General features: G+C 33.7%; 2 protein-coding genes across 2 annotated transcripts; both read right to left on the bottom strand.

The window, feature by feature from the left end:
• Positions 1 to 6,482: 6,482 nt before the first annotated feature.
• Positions 6,483 to 8,327, bottom strand: LOC132638373 (uncharacterized). Its single transcript, XM_060355282.1, has 2 exons — positions 7,065 to 8,327; positions 6,483 to 6,933 (listed from the first exon to the last, which is right to left on the bottom strand). Exons 1-2 carry the CDS (start codon positions 7,695 to 7,697, stop codon positions 6,493 to 6,495), a joined length of 1,074 nt encoding a protein of 357 aa, XP_060211265.1. The 5' UTR covers positions 7,698 to 8,327; the 3' UTR covers positions 6,483 to 6,492.
• Positions 7,734 to 9,137, bottom strand: LOC132637407 (uncharacterized). The gene is made up of 2 exons (XM_060354495.1): positions 8,536 to 9,137; positions 7,734 to 8,307 (listed from the first exon to the last, which is right to left on the bottom strand). Exons 1-2 carry the CDS (start codon positions 9,135 to 9,137, stop codon positions 7,734 to 7,736), a joined length of 1,176 nt encoding a protein of 391 aa, XP_060210478.1.
• Between the last annotated feature and the right edge of the window lie 9,016 nt (positions 9,138 to 18,153).

Here is an 18,153-nt window from a genome sequence, read left to right on the forward strand (position 1 = left end):
CATGCTTCAGTAAAATGGGCATAACTCTTTGCACAGATGTCCGTTTGACCCCCGTAAGATACCGTTGGAAAGATATTACAAAGTTCTACAACTTTCATCAAGGACGTTTTCTCAAATTCCCAACGTATTTTCATGAAATTTGACTGGAAGGCAGAAGTATCAAAAACTTAGCCGATTCTATAGGATTTCAAGTGCCTTACTATTAGCCATATTGAGATGATAATATCTCCTTGCTCCGATCTCTGATTGTCTTGGTCCTTATATCGTTAGGAAGGTATTTCTACGTACTACAACTTCATTGATAGTACCTTCTAAAATTCCAAACCGATCACGGAGTTATTGCTGCCCGAACTAGGCCTATCAACCATTTTCGCAAAACGTTCAAACCTTCAATGTTTCCACTAGAACTCTAATAATATGAGCTTAACCTCAGTTCCAAGATGCGGGGTGTTACACTACCACTGCCCCAATTCCTGTAGATGATGATTTTAATGATTTTAGTTCTACCCCACCTCACAAGAAACGTAAGGAGAGAACTGTTGGAGGTTCTTCATCCAAGAAAACAAGTTCTTGCCCCGAAACAGTTCCAACTTCCAACATTAATACCCGTGGGAAGATGCCTTTTGTACAATCTAAAATGCCAGTTTCTCCAAAATCTGATCAGCAAGTGCATCCAAAAACCCCATTTGTCCAGCATGACATCCCGACAACCAACAAAGAAGACGAGTTGTCTCTCATAAGGCAAGATCTTGATGATTTTAAGAAGTTGGTAAGAGTAATTTACAGCTTTCAATTATTTTTATATCATGTTTTTTGAAATTGTATGATAAGCATACTATATTGATATTTAATTCAAAATTCAGGTCAAGGACGAGTTTAATGATCTTCGCACAACGATGAATTATCTTCGCACAACGATGAACGATCTTCACACAACGATCAATGACAACTTCACAAAGGTTCTTCAAGTTATCAAAGGGAATAATGCTTCGGACAAGGTAAAACCAAACAATTAAAAACACTACTATATTCAAGTCAAATAAATATACATTTTTTTTCCTTACAGGGGGCTGCCAGCGAATCTCTATTTCAGCGGCATGACATTGGAATACATCGCTCAGTTGATGACAACATCTTTGATACACCACCAAATCAAAATGAGACTTGCACAACTCATATTCCAACTGAGGTAATTAGTCTGTATCAGCTTATATTTCATTGTATTTCAATTTTATTGATGTCTGATTATGTGTATACATGAATATAAATGAATACAACTGCACTGACTGTATGCATGAATACAACTGATGTAGACATCTACTGTCTGTATACATGAATACAACTTGGGAACACAACTGGCTGTGTATTTTTGTATTTTCATGAGTGTATACATGAATGTATATATCACTGTATATGGTTAAATCTGCAAACAAATAGAATATTTCTTGATTACCGATTTGAATGTATACATGAATTAGAATTAGAATTCATGAATGTATACATGATTAAATCTGGTGTCTGTGTATATGAGTACTGATTTTTGATACAGATACAACTGACTGTATGTGTATACACGGTCGTATATATGAATATAAGTATACGGTGTATATGAAGGCATTATTGTTGTATCTGTGGTTGTACATGAAAGCATTACTGTTGTATCTGTGGTTTCTCAACAACCATCTGTTGAGAATAAGACAAACACTTCCCCCTCCCAGAAAATAGAATCCTCCTAAGTCACCACTGAAAAGATTTAACATATACAGAACTACGTTTCTTCGTTAATTACTTTTATATTAAAGTGTCACATGATTGAATGAAATAGCATGAGCACCAAAGCTTCTTTAAATGGCATTTGGTTTAAAAAGTTTTATTTTTGAAAACAGCCAAATGAAGTTCATTTCATCTCGAAGACCAACTCCAAATCGTTTCTTCAAAAGAAAACTAAGAATTTCATCCATGAAAGTCCTAGCTTGAACACCCTCTATCCTAGTGTCCTCATTTACTGGTACGGTTTATTATTCTTTCTTTTTCATTCTTCCACTAGGGAAATGAATGATTACATAAAATTGGTCATAACATTGATATCAGAAATATTACAATCAAGTCATATTGAACTCACACTCCTCTTAAGCATTAAACTCATCCTACCATAAAAGAAAAAGGAGCTGGTCATTTTGATATGTCTTATCCATATTCCAACTGATGTAATTTGTCTGTATCAGCTTATATTTCATTGTATTACAATTTTATTGATGTCTAATTATGTGTATACATGAATATAAATGAATACAACTGCACTGACTGTATGCATGAATACAACTGCATGTGGGCATCTACTGTCTGTATACACGAATACAACCTGGGAACACAACTGGCTGTGTATTTTTGTATACATGAGTGTATACATGAGTGTATATATCACTGTATATGGTTAAATCTGCAAACAAATAGAATACTTCTTGATTACCGAATTGAATGTATACATGAATTAGAATAAGAATTCATGACTGTATACATGATTAAATCTGGTGTATGTGTATATGAGTAATGATTTTTGATACAACTGACTGTATGTGTATACATGACTGTATATATGAATATAAGTATATCGTGTATATGAAATATACACAAATTGAACAAAACAAATTCCTCTTTAAGTGTGCAAAAAACTGGAAAAAAAAAGATGCTGAAAGTGCTGCTTCACTATTTGCTTAATTCCGTAAAAAAGTGTCATCTAATGTTATCGTAGGGCTTCGGATCTCAGATTCCAATTGAAACAGCTAAAAGAACAGTTGATGTTGTCCACATTGCTCTTGATGGCATGCATAGCAATGAAGGAAGTCCCATGTCAGTTAGTGTATCGTCTAGTACAGTTTGTGGTGTTGCAGCTGATCCAAAACAAGAAAAAAAGCAGAGCATAGGTGATGACAAACAAATTGTTCAGGCAGTACAACATGTGGCTCAGTTTGAGTTGGCGGACGAATTGCTTCCATCTCAAAATACCATATCAAGAATTGTGATGACATTGCGTAAAGAAAGGCGCCCCGGGCCATTGCAAATATCCCCCTATATGACAAATTTTGGCTCAACTTCGGGTTTGTATTATTGCATATTTCACTTTTGTATGCTTGTATTCCATTTTTTCTTGTATTGCACTTTGATTTAACTTAATTCAAGCAGGTAGTTCAGTTAAGCTGACTGAGATATTTGACAAAAAACACCCATTTGAGAATAATTCCATCACGGGGCGACATGATGAAAAGCTCTTTGCTGACTTCTCAAAATGGTTGAGGGAGGGTTTGCTTGTTAGACATGATACCAAGTAAGTTATTTTATCTACCACAGTTAGCTGTTTTAATAGATTTTTCAAAATACTTTTGTTACATGTATTTCGTATTTACTTTACAGAAAGAACAAAGAGGACCATTACAAAAAAGGGAAGGAAACACTGCCCAAATTTATGGACTTTGGTATTCAGAAAATCAACGACAAAAATTGGTTTTACCTTTTGTCAATGGATGGACAAATGTGGAATGATCAGGTGCGATGTATCTTTATTTTTCAAAAATAGTATATATTAGCATGTCTTCCACGCTTACTGTTTGTATACTTCTTTTGTGCAGCATATTGATGTCATCTTTTACTACTTCCGAAAGAAAGCAAAGTATGACACAAGTAGCAAATTCAAGTTTACCACTGTCGACTGTGTTTTCATGACAAAGATTGACGCAATAAACACAGTGTATGCTGACCCGGATGGTGCAACAATCGGTGGAAAATAGGAAGATATTTTATGTGAATACGTGAAAGGCCACCGGTTGCAATGCACTGTCCCGTGGCATTTTGTTGACTATGTATTTATCCCAGTCAACGTGAAAGATAAAAATCATTGGCTGTTGGCAGTCCTATCATTCATGGACAGACGTTTATATGTTTATGACTCCTACCGATCAGCGGGGCATGATGCAGTTGTTAAGTCAGAAATAGACAAACTGGCCTCACTGTTGCCTCTGTACTTACATCTCACTGACTTCTATGTTGAAAAAAAAGGAATTGATTTTACTCATCACCCGGCATACAAAGACAAAGCATCGGCTGATAAGTTTGAAGTTGTGTTTGTTGACAATCTGCCACAGCAAAGTCCCGGTAGCATGTACGTATGTTTCTTTATTCTCTATAATAACATAGACGCAGATAATTTATTGTTTTAAAATACATATCTTTTTTCATATTTATAGGGACTGCGGGATATATGTTGTTGCATTTGCGGAGTATTTGAGTCATGAAGAAGATATTCCACCCAAAGATCTTGATGCTCAGTTACTTCGGACGAGATATGGTGCACTTTTGTGGGTTTATGCTCAGAAGAAGAATGAAATCGATGCTGTAAGCGACAATGAGGCTCCTCCAAAGCCAGTTAGAGCAGCGATAGATTTTGATCAAGTTGAATTAAACATAGTTAATTAGATTCTAGTTTCTTGACCGTAAAATAGATTATGATAGTGTTTTCATCCTTTATGTTGTTGACTTTTTGATGCCTAGAAGGCAATTGTTAGTATGAATACTCAATGTTCAGCTACTTTTTTAATGAATACATTCTGATTTTTTATAATGTATTCATGTTTTGTTATATCTCATAGTTGTATTCAGAGTTGAATCAATTGCGGTTATTTTGATGGTTATTTGAATCAAATGAGGACACATCCCTTGTAGTTAAGAAACTTTTGGATGTGCATTTCATCGAATGAAGCAGCAATTATTTTTCATTCATAGCAATATTTCACACATAGTTGTATCTGTAATCAGTAATGTATTCACTTAAAGGCTGTATTCACACAAAATTATATCACTTGGGATTCTTGGATACAAGCTAGTGAAAAAAGTTGTATACGCATTCAGAGTTGGATTCACACATTGCTTTATCGAGCATCAGCAGATGTTGAATACATCCACAGACAGAATTTCCATCTGCTGTATTCACTCAAAGTTGTATACACATAATTTCCATCTGCTGTATTCACTCAAAGCTGTTTACACATAATTAGACACCACCATGGCTGCAAAAACCACCAGAAAGTCTGGAAGCATGCCCTGCCAAGTTACGGGTCAGATTATCTCAAATACCCGATTAATCAGCTAAGAAGGGAATTAAAAATGGACAAAAATCATCATCACCAGCACCCGTTTCCACCAGCTCGACTGGCAGCACTCAATGATCCAACAGAAGCATTGTATTAGCATAGTTCTTGAGCCGAGGGTCTATCGGAAACCACGTCTTTACCTCCAAAGGTTGGGGTAAGGTCTGTGTACACTCTATCCTCGCAGACCCCACTGGGGCCACATTGGTTATGTTGTTGTAGATTGTATTAACATAGTATAGAAGGGTATAGACACCATTTGATATGATATGTAAACAACCATCCAAACAAACTGTTAATATTATTACTCCCTCTGTTAAATTTGTTAAAAGGGTTGTTTGAATTCTTGTAGTGATTAAGAAAATCATTGGCAGATGCAAAGAGTGGCAACCACCCTTTTCAATGAAAAATGCTGAACTCCCTGTAGCCTCATTCTCTCTCTTCTGAGTGTTTGCTTTGCTCATTTTCCTACCTTTTGCTTCCCTAAACTGACAGAGAAAGTGAGGCTCAGATCTGTGTAAAGCTCGGGCAAAAGATAGTCTGGCGACGCCATGGCTGCAAAAACCACCAGAAAAACTGGGGCATGTTGTATACATGTTGGATAATCTCAGATACCCAATTAATAAGTTGTATTCACACGTTGCTGTATCGAGAATCAGCAGATGTTGAATACATCCACAGACAGAATTTCTATCTGCAACCAGTAATGTATTCACTCAAAGCTGTAACCACGCAAAAGTTGTATACGTATTCACAGTTGTATTCATACATTGCTGTATCTAGTATCAGCAAATGTTGTATACGCATTCTCTATTGTATTCACACATTGCTGTATCTAGTTTCAGCAATGTTGAATACATCCACAGCAGAATAGTCCACACAAAGCTGTTCTATTGTATTCAGAATTGTATTCACACATAGTTGTATATTCAATCAGCATATACAGAAAACAGCGAAACAATATTTTGTATATTTGCAATCAGTAATGTATCCACACAAAACTGTATTCACAGAAAATTGTATTCTGGTTCCGGGATATCTTGGATACAATTCATTCAAATAGGTGTAGAACATAGTTGATAGATATCATCCCTTCAAAGAAACTGTTTCTGCTTTCAAAATCTTTAGAATAGTATAAGTGCTAAACTTTAGTATTGGTACAGTTTTAAATCATGAACCAAAACAAACCAGACACTTCAATGTTTTCATATAAAATCGTTTCATTTATTCAGTGTTCCAAACAAACATACATGACCAAAAATCAAGGAACATAAACGACAATCGTTCTTTGCAGTTGATTTTGTCCAATATTGAAAACATTAGACAGCAATATTTACAACGGAACCACCAACTACTTTCTTCGAGGCTCATTTGTACAAGAACGCCTATTGTGTCCAACATGTCCACACCTACTACACGAATTTGTACGTTTAGTTGAAAACCATTCAGATAAAGAATTATCGCGCTTCTTCTTTGGCCTTCCAGGCGGTCTCTTGTATCTTGGTGGAAAAACTACCTCTTCCAAAATGTATCCAGGTATTTTCCATTCACTCTCATCGGGTAGAGGATAAACTGGGATATCATAAGTCTTCATCACAGTTTCAGGTTTGTATATTTTTGAGCAATAGTTGTCGGCTGTGAGATTTGTTTTCTTAAGAACAGCCCAGGCATGTGGGCAGGGAATCTCCTCCATCTGAAACTCTTTGCAACTGCATGTCTTCTTTTCAATACAAACTATGAAACGCCGCCCCTCATCAATTACCGTGTGCACGTATTCGGTTGATGGTATTACCTGAGAAACCATACAAAAATATATTAGCATGTTACAGGTGTATTTCAAATAATATATAAATTTAACAATCATACAGACCATGAAATATATCGAAGAAATTAAATACACAAACAGATACACAGAAAACTAACCGTCATGCGTGCAGATTTACGCTCATTAATGGAAAGCATTTCATTGAATTTCTTCCCAAGTGTTGTGAATGTATACAAACCATTTTGTCGGTTAGTGAAATTCCAGCGCCCAAACATAATCCTAACTTTTTCCAGAAAATCAAATATTGGCAATTCTCTTGCTTGTACGAGAGCTGAATTGATAGACTCAGCAATATTAGACGTCATTGTCCATGCTCGGTTGACTGGAGCATAAAGCCTAGACCACTTTTCCCTGCCGGCTAAGTCCAAGTAATCCTTTACACGAATATCCACCGTCTCAACCTTTTCCATTAGCATGTCAAACTCATCCTGCGTATACGCTTTTGCCATTGCATAGTACACCCCACTCAGCACCTTGTGACTCTTTCTATATTTATTGTATACATTCTTCCAAAGATGCCATATACATGCAAAATGGGGAACATTAGGATATACTTTGGATACAGCCTTGATGATGCTTTCATGCCTATCAGATACAACACACATGCTCTCCCGTAGCCCATAAGCTTCCTTGAACTGTTCGAAGAACCACGTCCAAGACTTATCATTTTCTGAATCAATCACGCCATACGCCAAAGGTAGTATGTTCCCTGCAAAATCAGTTGAATACATATTTTTTTTTTTTAGTTCTATAAGCTTTTTATATAACTAAATGATTGATTTTGACATACCTGCACCATCCATCGTGCTCGCTGAAACAAATGTCCCATTATATGCTGTTTTGATGTGGCTGCCATCTATAACCACGATGGGTCGACAACATTCAAACCCCTTTATAAATGCATACAATGCTACAAAAAGATACAAGAACTCATTTTCAGATGTTTTCTTCATTCTTATATGAGAACCTGGGTATGTTTTATCCAAAATGTATACGTATCCCGGCAATTTCTTGTATGACTCGGCTGGCTCACCCCTTAACTCCGTCATAGCCTTTTCTTTAGCACGCCATGCTTTCATGTATGGCACATCCACCCCAAAATCATTTTTAACATCATCTACTATATCACTAGGCACATACTTCCTCTTATAATTTCTAAATTTTGGCTTAATAATTCCAGCTATAAAACCACTACTAGCTTGATGTTGCATATACACCTTATCCTTCAATGGACATGTATGTTTCTCTACGAACTCTCGGATTTTGAACATAGCTGATCTGTTGATACTTGAAGCTTTCAATTTCCACTCACATTGTCTAGAAAGACATGCAAGGGTGTAGCTGCAATACCGGATATGTATATATACATATACAGTCGAAAAATACACATCATATGATTATTCAAAACAGTGATATTTAGAAAATATATAAATAATCAAAACACACATATAATCATGTATTCAAATTTAGTAGACATACATGTAAGCAGTTTAATACACTACCCTAGCATAATTGTATTGAATTTATAGATGTATACAAATACATCAAAAAAATCAGTGACTAACTAACCTTACATAATTTGACCTCTCTGTTCGGAATTGAAATCTGTTGTCAATAGCATACTTCGTCATCACAGCTTTCAAAGTTTTCTTATCATTGTATACCTGATTTACCATGACTTCTTTTTTATTACGGTTTGAAATTATGAAATCGTTCTCTCCTCCGAATATAACTATTTCCTTACTAGAAGCTGATACCGCCAGTGCTATCGAATCATTAGCATCCATTTCGTGTATACCATTTGTATCCGCTAATGATAGGCTACCTTGAATAACAATTTTGCCCGATAGACTGTATTCACTCGTCCTATCAGCTGTTGTGATACACAACGGATACATCCCGAACTGCCTAGTCTCTTTCTTCAGTTCAACATACACCCGGACACTCATGTCGTTGTGTATTTCCATAGGCATGGAATTACCGTCGATCATATATTTGATAGTAATTTTTTTGATACTTGGATCTATTCGCACCTGCTTCGCTATTGCATCAACTAACTCATCATACGAGGCATACTCTTTGAAAACTACTGCATCTATAGAGTAATTAACGAAACAATTGCCATCGTTCCAAAAATCAGAATGTCGAATTACCGCTGTTATATTAGACATTACTTGAATTTAGAACGCAACATTCAGGACTGCAACAAATTAGCAACAAAATCATCCGTAAGACTGTTGTATCATCTATATCTGTATAAATTGGTCAGAAACATAAATTGATCTATTAATTACCTTTTGCTGTATATAATGGCGATGAGATGAATCCAACAATGTCTGTATAGGTCAACAAAAAGGATTTACGTAGAAACTGATACATACAGCACCGAATTTGACATACACAGACGCAAGAGATTCACAATTAAATTCTGAGATCGTTTTATGCATGGAATTGGTATAATTGAATTCTAAATTTTGACTGAAATTGCTCTGTTTTCAGCTATTGCTGATGCAAATTTGAATTCAAATTCGAATGTATGGAGGAATAAAGAGTCGTGTTAATTTTTGGAAGCTATCTGTTAAGCTTGATTTTAGGAAGATTTTATTTTTGTTTGCCATGTTTAAAAAGATTTGGTTCCAAGATTTCAGCAACTTTTTACTTATTGTATCCGGAATACAGCGTGAAACAATTGTTGGATACAAGCTGATAAATGGGCTGGATTTGCTACGTTACGTAAATAATGAAAGTGTTGCTACAGTGAATCTTTAAACCCCAAATGTTAGTCATTTGTGAAATTTTCCCTTAGATAAACTAAGCCAAACGGGCCCAATTATTTTTTTAGGCTTATTTTAGCACAAAATGGCTTATAAGCTGGCCAGCCAAACACTTAAAAAAAAGCTGAAAACAGCTTATAAGCAACTTATAAGCCAATCCAAACGGGCTCTAAGTCAATGATGACAATTGGGAGTCTTACACAAATATCTATCGGTTAACTTTATTTACCCGTATATACCAATTTGCATCATTTACGCATGCTCCTTAGTACCATGCCTTCTAAACTCATACTAGATGGCCTATGCCCGTGCTGCGCACGGGCCCAACATTTCAGATTATAGTGTATTTATGTATATGTAGTTGTGTTTAGATAATATATATATATATATATATATATATATATATATATATATATATATATATATATATATATATATATATATACATACTATGTTCAAAATACGATTAATATAACATTGTAGTTTGTGCTCCGTATCTAAAACTTTATTTTATTCGTGTTTGCTACGAAAATTTATTAATACTTTTTAAAAGAGAAGATTTGTTTAAAAGAAAACTATTTTTTTCTCTTTGAGATAAAATAATTGCAATATTTAAGCATCAATTGATACTTTCAATTTTAATTCGATTAATTTAAAAGTATAAAATACTTATTATTTTTTATCAAATTTTGATTTGGATAATTCTAATTCAAATTATTAAATTAATTTTACATGTTTGAAACGAAACAAAGTAGAAATTAATTTTCTATTTAAAAGAAGAAATGCTATTTTTTAATTTTTGGTAAATATTCTCGGTTTAACTCATTTTACTTGTCATGTTGTCTTTTGCATGTTTTTTTAAGGAAACGCGAATTAGAATTATAATTTGACTAATTTATCTTATTCATTATTTGATCTTCATTTGATATTAATCTCTTTTCACATTTATTAGAGTAAGAATAAAAATAAAAAAGTAATTAAATTGTATGTTATTTTTTAAATATATATATATTTTAAGTATATTTATTTTAGTAAACATAATAAATATAATAAAGTATTTCTATCTACTTTTTAGAAGAGTTGGGGTAATATAAAGTATAAAACGTTATTTTTTTTGCCTTAAATAAAAAAGTGGGTGGGACCACAAAGGATTTTTTTTTACTCTTAAATAAAAAAATAGGACCGAACACGGACGACGATGTTGCCTCTATAAACTGAATCTTCTATATAGTAGTAATAGTAAAGTAATACATATAATTTTTTTATCAAAATTTGATTTGGATAATTCTAATTCTAATTATTATATTAATTTTATATGTTTAAGATGAAACGAAGTAGAAATTTGATTTTCTATTTAAATGAAGAACTTCTATTTTTTAATTTTTAGTAAATATTTTTTGTTTAACTCATTTTACTTGTCATGTTGTTTTTTACATGTTTTTTAAGGAAACGTCAATTAGAATTATAATTTCACTAATTTACCTTATTAATTATTTGATCTCTATTTAATATTATTTTTTCTTTTATGACATTAATCTCTTTTCACATTTATTAGAGTAGGGAAAAAATGAAAAAATAATTAAATTCTATCTTATTTTAATATATAAGTATTTTAAGTATGTTCCTGTACAATAATTTCATGTGCTCCCACTAATGGGTTAATACGCATGTGGCAATGAATCCATCATTATTGATTTAATTGTTTGATTTTCTAAGCACTTTTTTTAACATTGTTTGTTTTTTTACTATGGGATTCATTTTTTTTTAATATTAGTTGTTGTTTAATATATATGGGGCTCACATTTTTTTTCCGAAGAGTTTGGATGTGGTGGGTTCCACTTTTTTTTTTTTTTTTTTTTTTTTTAATACTGGTTGGTGTTTAATATGGGGCCATGAAGAACTTCTATTTTTTAATTTTTAGTAAATATTTTTTGTTTAACTCATTTTACTTGTCATGTTATTTTTTACACGGTTTTTAAGGAAACGTCAATTAGAATTAGAATTTCACTAATTTAGCTTATTAATTATTTGATCTCCATTTAATATTACTTTTTCTTTTATGACATTAATCTCTTTTCACATTTATTAGAGTAAGGAAAAAATGAAAAAGTAATTAAATTCTATCTTATTTTAATATATAAGTATTTTAAGTATATTGCTGTACAATAATTTCATTTGCTCCCACTAATGGGTTGATATGCATGTGGCAATGAGTCCATCATTATTGACTTAATTGTTTGATTTTCTAAGCATTTGTTTTTTAACATTGTTTGTTTTATTAATATGAGATTCACCTTTTTTTTAATATTGCTTGATTCTATTAATATGGGGTCCACTTTTTTTTCCGTGAGTTTGGATGTGGTGAGTCCCACCTTTTTTTTTTATTGCTCGGTGTTATTTAGTATGAAGCCCACCTTTTTTTTTTGAAGGGACAACAAACGATGAAGCATAGGTCTAAACCCATGCTTTATATAGTTTATTTTTTATTTTTTATATTGGTTGGTGTTGTTTAGTATGGGGCTCACCTTTTTGAACATTATTAGTTTGCACTATTTTTATGCATAATATATATATATATATATATATATATATATATATATATATATGTTCAAAACACGATTGATATAACATTATAATTTGTGATCCGTATCTAAAACTTTATTATATTAGTGTTTGCTAAGAATACAAAGTCTGAACTTTTTTTTTTGACATTGTTTATTTTTTTAATATGGGATTAATTTTTTTTATTTTTTTATATATATTGCTTGATTTTGTCAATATGCGATACTATGTTCAAAACACGATTAATATAACATTGTAGTTTGTGCTCCGCATTTAAAACTTTATTATATTAGTGTTTGCTACGGATACGCATGGTGTTTAATATGGGGCCCACAATTTTTTTTTAACATTGTTTATTTTTTAATACGGGATTCACTTTTTTTTTTTTTTTTTTAATATTTCTTGATTTTGTTAATATGGAATCTATTTTTTTTTCCTGAGTTTGGATGTGATGGGTTCCACTTTTTATGGGGGGCCCAAAATTTTTATTTTTTTTACAATTTTTTATTTTTTATTTTTGTGGGCCTGTCTAATATTGGGGAGGGGGGGATTTTTTTTTTTTTTTATGGGGGGACCAAAATTTTTTATTTATGGGGAGGGGCCCACCACGGACGACGAAGAGTGAGTAAAAACTCACTCTTCTAAATAGTAGAAAAGTTTCATCGAAATTTCAAATAAGAATGATTCACTTGTCATTTTCCCTTAAGTAATCTTTTACCAATGTCCTTATTGCTTACCAATTTTTATGCCTGAAGAACATTTTACTCCAACAGCCAGTACTTCTAGACTTTTATGCTATCCCATATGTAGCAAATACATTTTAGTGGAGCAAGTATCACTAATTCCATGAGAAAATATAGAAGAAAAATTTAAAGAAATGATTAAGCACAGATTAGCCAATAAATGGTCATGACCATAACAAACTCTTGCCGACATGACTTTTGTTATATCCTTTTTTTCTCCTGTATTGCTGCAAGCGGACAACCAGTGGGACCCATTTCGGCATCAAATTGATCCAATTAAAGTATGCAATTGATGTATATTATTGTAGTATTATACTATTATATATATATATATATATATATATATATATATTATTTTATTTTTTGTAAAAAAAATAATAATAAAGTCCACTAGGCTTTTTGAGCCTAGGGCTAGTTTTATTAATTTTCTAAAAAGCGAAAAAATATCCCAAAGGGAAAATACAAGTAGGGGGACTATTAAAATACATATATGATATCTTATAATGATATATTGTTGCAGAATCATGAGAGGAGATGAATGGCTTGAATAGATTGGAAATCTCCAAAAATATGATACAAATAGTTGAATTATGCTGTTGTATACCATAATTGTGTACAAAATATGAATTGTAAACCACGATACTATATGACACACATACGTACTAGGTATTTTGAAAATATTTTCCCTAAATAGGTATACATTGTAACACTTCTAAAATGGGTTACTTTTGGGTAATTATTTTAGGCCACATGCACACACATCATAAATTTCCCATAACATTAAGGGACAGTATCAACCCAATCCACTTAGTTGCGCTTACTTTCTGTAACCAATGAGTGAAATATTGCAGGCTAACGGGTAGGGTCATTTGCACGATTACCCTTCAAAGGCACTTGTCTTTAATTTTTGTCCCTCAAATTGGTGATCTTTAATTTTTGATCTTCGCTAAAATTTCTTAATTTCGGGTTCGAACTCCCACACAGTAAAAAATTAAAAAAAATAAAATCGCAAGGTAGAGTTTAGATTCGCAAGGCAGAGGTTTGCCTTCGGCCAATTTTTTTTTTTTTTTTTTTTAACTTAGTTAAAATTTTACAAACCTTTGCCTTAAGGCCTAATTTTTGCCCGAATAGGCCTAATTTTGCTACAATCCTCTGCCTTATGATTTTTTTTTCTTTTACTGAGCTGGGGTTCGAATCCAGAACCTCGAGGTATTACACAAAGGGCAAACTTAAAGACCACCAATTGGAGGGGTAAAAATTAAAGACCAGTGCCTTTGAAGGTCAATCCGCACAAAAAATGAAGGTACTATGTATTATATTTGAGAATGGGCAATTTGCACGATTGCCCTTTGTTGGGGGTGATCTTTAGTTTTTGCCCCTCAAATTGCTGGTCTTTAATTTTTGCCCTTTGCCTAAAATACACTGAGGTACTGGGTTTAAACCCCGACTTAGTCATAAAAATAAAAATAAAATTCGCAAGGCAAGGCTTTGCAAAGAGTTCTGTCTTATGCGACTGACTTTGCCTTAAGGCATAACTAAAAGTGTGCCGGAGAGGGCAGAACTTGGCCTTATAAGGCAAACTTTTAGTTATGCCTTAAGGAAAAGTTCCGCCTTATGGGGCTTACTCTTAGTTATGCCTTAACTAAAAGTCTGTTCCATAAGGCGAAACTTTTCCTTAAGGCATATCTAAAAGTATGTCCCATCATATGGAGCTTTTCCTTAAGGCATAACTAAAAGTTTGCCTCATAAGATAAAGTTCTGCCCTCTCTGGCAGACTTTTAGTTATGCCTTAACTAAAAGTCTGTCCCATAAGGCAGAACTTTTCCTTAAGGCATAACTAAAAGTTTGTCTTATAAGGCAAAGTCTATGCATTAAGGAAAACATTCTGTCGTATGGGGCAGACTTTTAATTATGCCTTAAAGCAAAGTATGCCGCATAAGACATAACTTTTTACAAAGCCTCGCCTTGCGATTTTTTTTTTGACTGAGTAGAGTTTCAAATCCAAAATCTCAAGATATTTTTGGCCACCTTTTTAAACGAAGGGCAAAACTTAAAGACCAGCAATTTGAGGACAAAATTAAAAGACCACCCAAAAGAAGGACAATCCACACAAAAAATTGTTTGAGAATTTGGCAATGATAACTTGGCCCAATAAATAACATAAAATAGCCCAATCTCCGATTGATGGGACCTAGCAGCCTATATTGACTCTTTTAACTTGAAAAACTGATATTGAAGTAATTGCACGGTTTGTATTGCCCTTCAAAATAGAACTTTGCCTAGCTAGACATAAGTATTTTAAGCTCGATTTTGAAGGGCAAAAATTAAAGACCAGCCCAATTGAAGGGCAAAATATAAACCAGCAAAAAAATAGGAGCAAAAGTGCATATGACGCATTGATAATATGAGTCCACAACTTAAATGATCAAAAAAGTGGGATTTGGAACCAAAATAATCCATTTAAAAAAAAACGACATAAGTACCTTTTGCGCACTAATTTAGTGCGTAATAGGACTAAACTGTAACTTTAAAGTTAAGTCCTATTGCGCACTAAATAGGGTATAAAAAAGGGGGCCCTTCTTCTTCCCCACTAATCGGTCCCTCCATCTTTTAAAATCAAAACCGCCATTATCAAGCAAAAAAGAGCGTGGTCCCACATCAAAAAAAGTCATTTTCGTGTTATTTTTTAACCCGAAAGTCAATATTCTTGGTATATTCAAGGCAAAGAATAAGTTTCAAAGCTTTGGTTCGGAATAAAGCGGCGTAGAACTCGATTTCAAAAACTCAAAAACAACCTTCAATCTAGGTATTTTACTATAAATTTTCTATTACGTTGTTAAATATATTATCCTAAGCATGATTACTGTGTAATAGTTGCGGATTTCAAAAAAAAACTTTTATGTAATTTTTCTTGCGCAATTGGGGGCTATCCACTGCCCCTTTTTCGTTATTTTTTTTAATTTTTTATTAATTAATTGTTAATTGTTAGTTAGCTAATTATTTATTTGTTAATTTTTATTAATTAATTGTTAATTGTTTGTTAGCTAATTATTTATTTGCTAATATTTTATTAATTAATTGTTAGCTAATTATTTATTTAGTATTTGTTAATTGTTTGTTAGCTAATTGTTTATTTTTTAATTATTTATTTAGTATTTATTAATTGTTTGATTAGCTATTTTTTTATTTGTTAACTATTTATTAAGTATTTATTAATTATTTGTTACTTGTTTGATTAGCTAATTGTTTATTTGTTAATTATTTATTAATTATTTGTTAACTGTTTGCAAGCTAATTGTTAATTATTTGATAATGAATTGTTAATCTTTATATTTTTATTTGTGAATGATTTGTTAATTGTTTGATTAGCTAATTTTTTATTGTTTGATAATGAATGGTTAATCTTTATATATTTATTTGTTAATTGTTTGATTAGTGCTAATTAGAAATTGAACATCATTAGTTTAGGATTGAACATCCTTAGTTTAGGTTTGAACATCCTTAGAAATCCTTACTTTAGGTTTGAACATCCTTAGAAATCCTTAGTTTAGGATTAAACATCTTTAGTTTAGAATTGAACATCCTTAGTATAATTTTTCGATAAAAGATTACATAATTAATAGTACATGTTAATGATTAATTAAAAATGCGTAAAACAGATACGACATCGCCATGGATCCCGACCCCCTTCATCCGAGGCCCTTCGAGCCAGAGGTACTTCATCTACAGCAGCATCATAGGTCCCAGCTAGTATGGGATAAGGATGTAGCTGCCAGCCGCTTGTTCCGTCCCCGGTTGATGGAACAAGCATGGGATATTTTAGGCGCTCGACCCTCACATCGTCGCGTCTTAGATATACTATATCAGGACGGTATCTATCGTTGCGTCGCTGCTGGTCGGGTATAACATGATAGGGCTCTTGTGAAGGCCTTAATTGAGAAATGGCGCCCGGAGAGTCATACATTTCATCTCCGTACTGGTGAGGCCACCATCACCCTTCAGGATGTGGAGGTCATTTACGGTCTACAGATAGATGGACGCACGTTTTATATTGAGGAGTCTCAGCAGATGCCGTCGTATCGAGAGGAGTTGAATAGGCTCACCGGTTTCGTGCCTCCGAAGGGTGATACATGAGGACATACTCGGGTGTCGATGCATTCCCTCTATACTCACTTGTACCTCGTAGACCTCGAGCATCCGATTATAGAGGACACACTTTAGGTGGATGTTGATTGACGTGCTCGTCTGTACCTTCTCATCATATTCGAGGCATCCTGTTCCCGAACACATCGGGTTCCCCTCTGAGCTTGAGGTATATGCCGTTTTTGGAGCATCTGGGCGAGTTAGGATGTTACAGTTGGAGCGCTATTGTTCTGGCTTACATGTACCGAAGATTCTATCGAATGTCTATGGGCTCGAGGATCGATGTCGCTGCATTTTGCGCGCTCCTCCAGGTAATATATTTAAGTGTGTGTAATTTTATTCTAACTATAGCTTTTTGAAATGACAACTAATAAAATATATTTTTTAATGACCCTTTCAGATATGGGTGTGGACTAGGATGAGACCTTTTCAACCTATAGCTGCTCACCCTCCGCTTGACTATGTTGATATGGTGCCAAACACACGGAGATGGACGAGAGGCATAATCGAAGATGTGGATACGCACCACAGAGTTCTCCCGTTCAGGGATCAGCTAGATTGTATGGTAGTGGACGCGGTAAGTTTTTTTGATTTAACATTAGTATGTTATTTTTTTTTACTATTTTAGTCTTTTATTGTTAACTAATTCAATTCTTTTACGGGCTTTTATATGGACGCTATATGATCAAATTTTGGATCAGCTGCTGGCGTTTTGTAGGGCTGGTACGCACACGTAGAGGTCGCAGTGTCCGTTGATACATATGGATATCATTGAGGATTACGCGTCCGATCGCGTCTTACGACAGTTCGTCCATGTACAGAATATACCTGAGCCGGTTACTTTGGAGCATAACCATTATTCGCGGGACGAGCGTGCGGCCATCACTGATGCATGGCAGGCCTTTATGCAGCTCCAGGTCCAGCATTGGGATCAAAGGATGGGAACGCTAGTGGTGGTCAGACAT

This window comes from Lycium barbarum, chromosome 4, assembly GCF_019175385.1.
Source record: "Lycium barbarum isolate Lr01 chromosome 4, ASM1917538v2, whole genome shotgun sequence".
NCBI classification, from domain to species: domain Eukaryota; kingdom Viridiplantae; phylum Streptophyta; class Magnoliopsida; order Solanales; family Solanaceae; genus Lycium; species Lycium barbarum.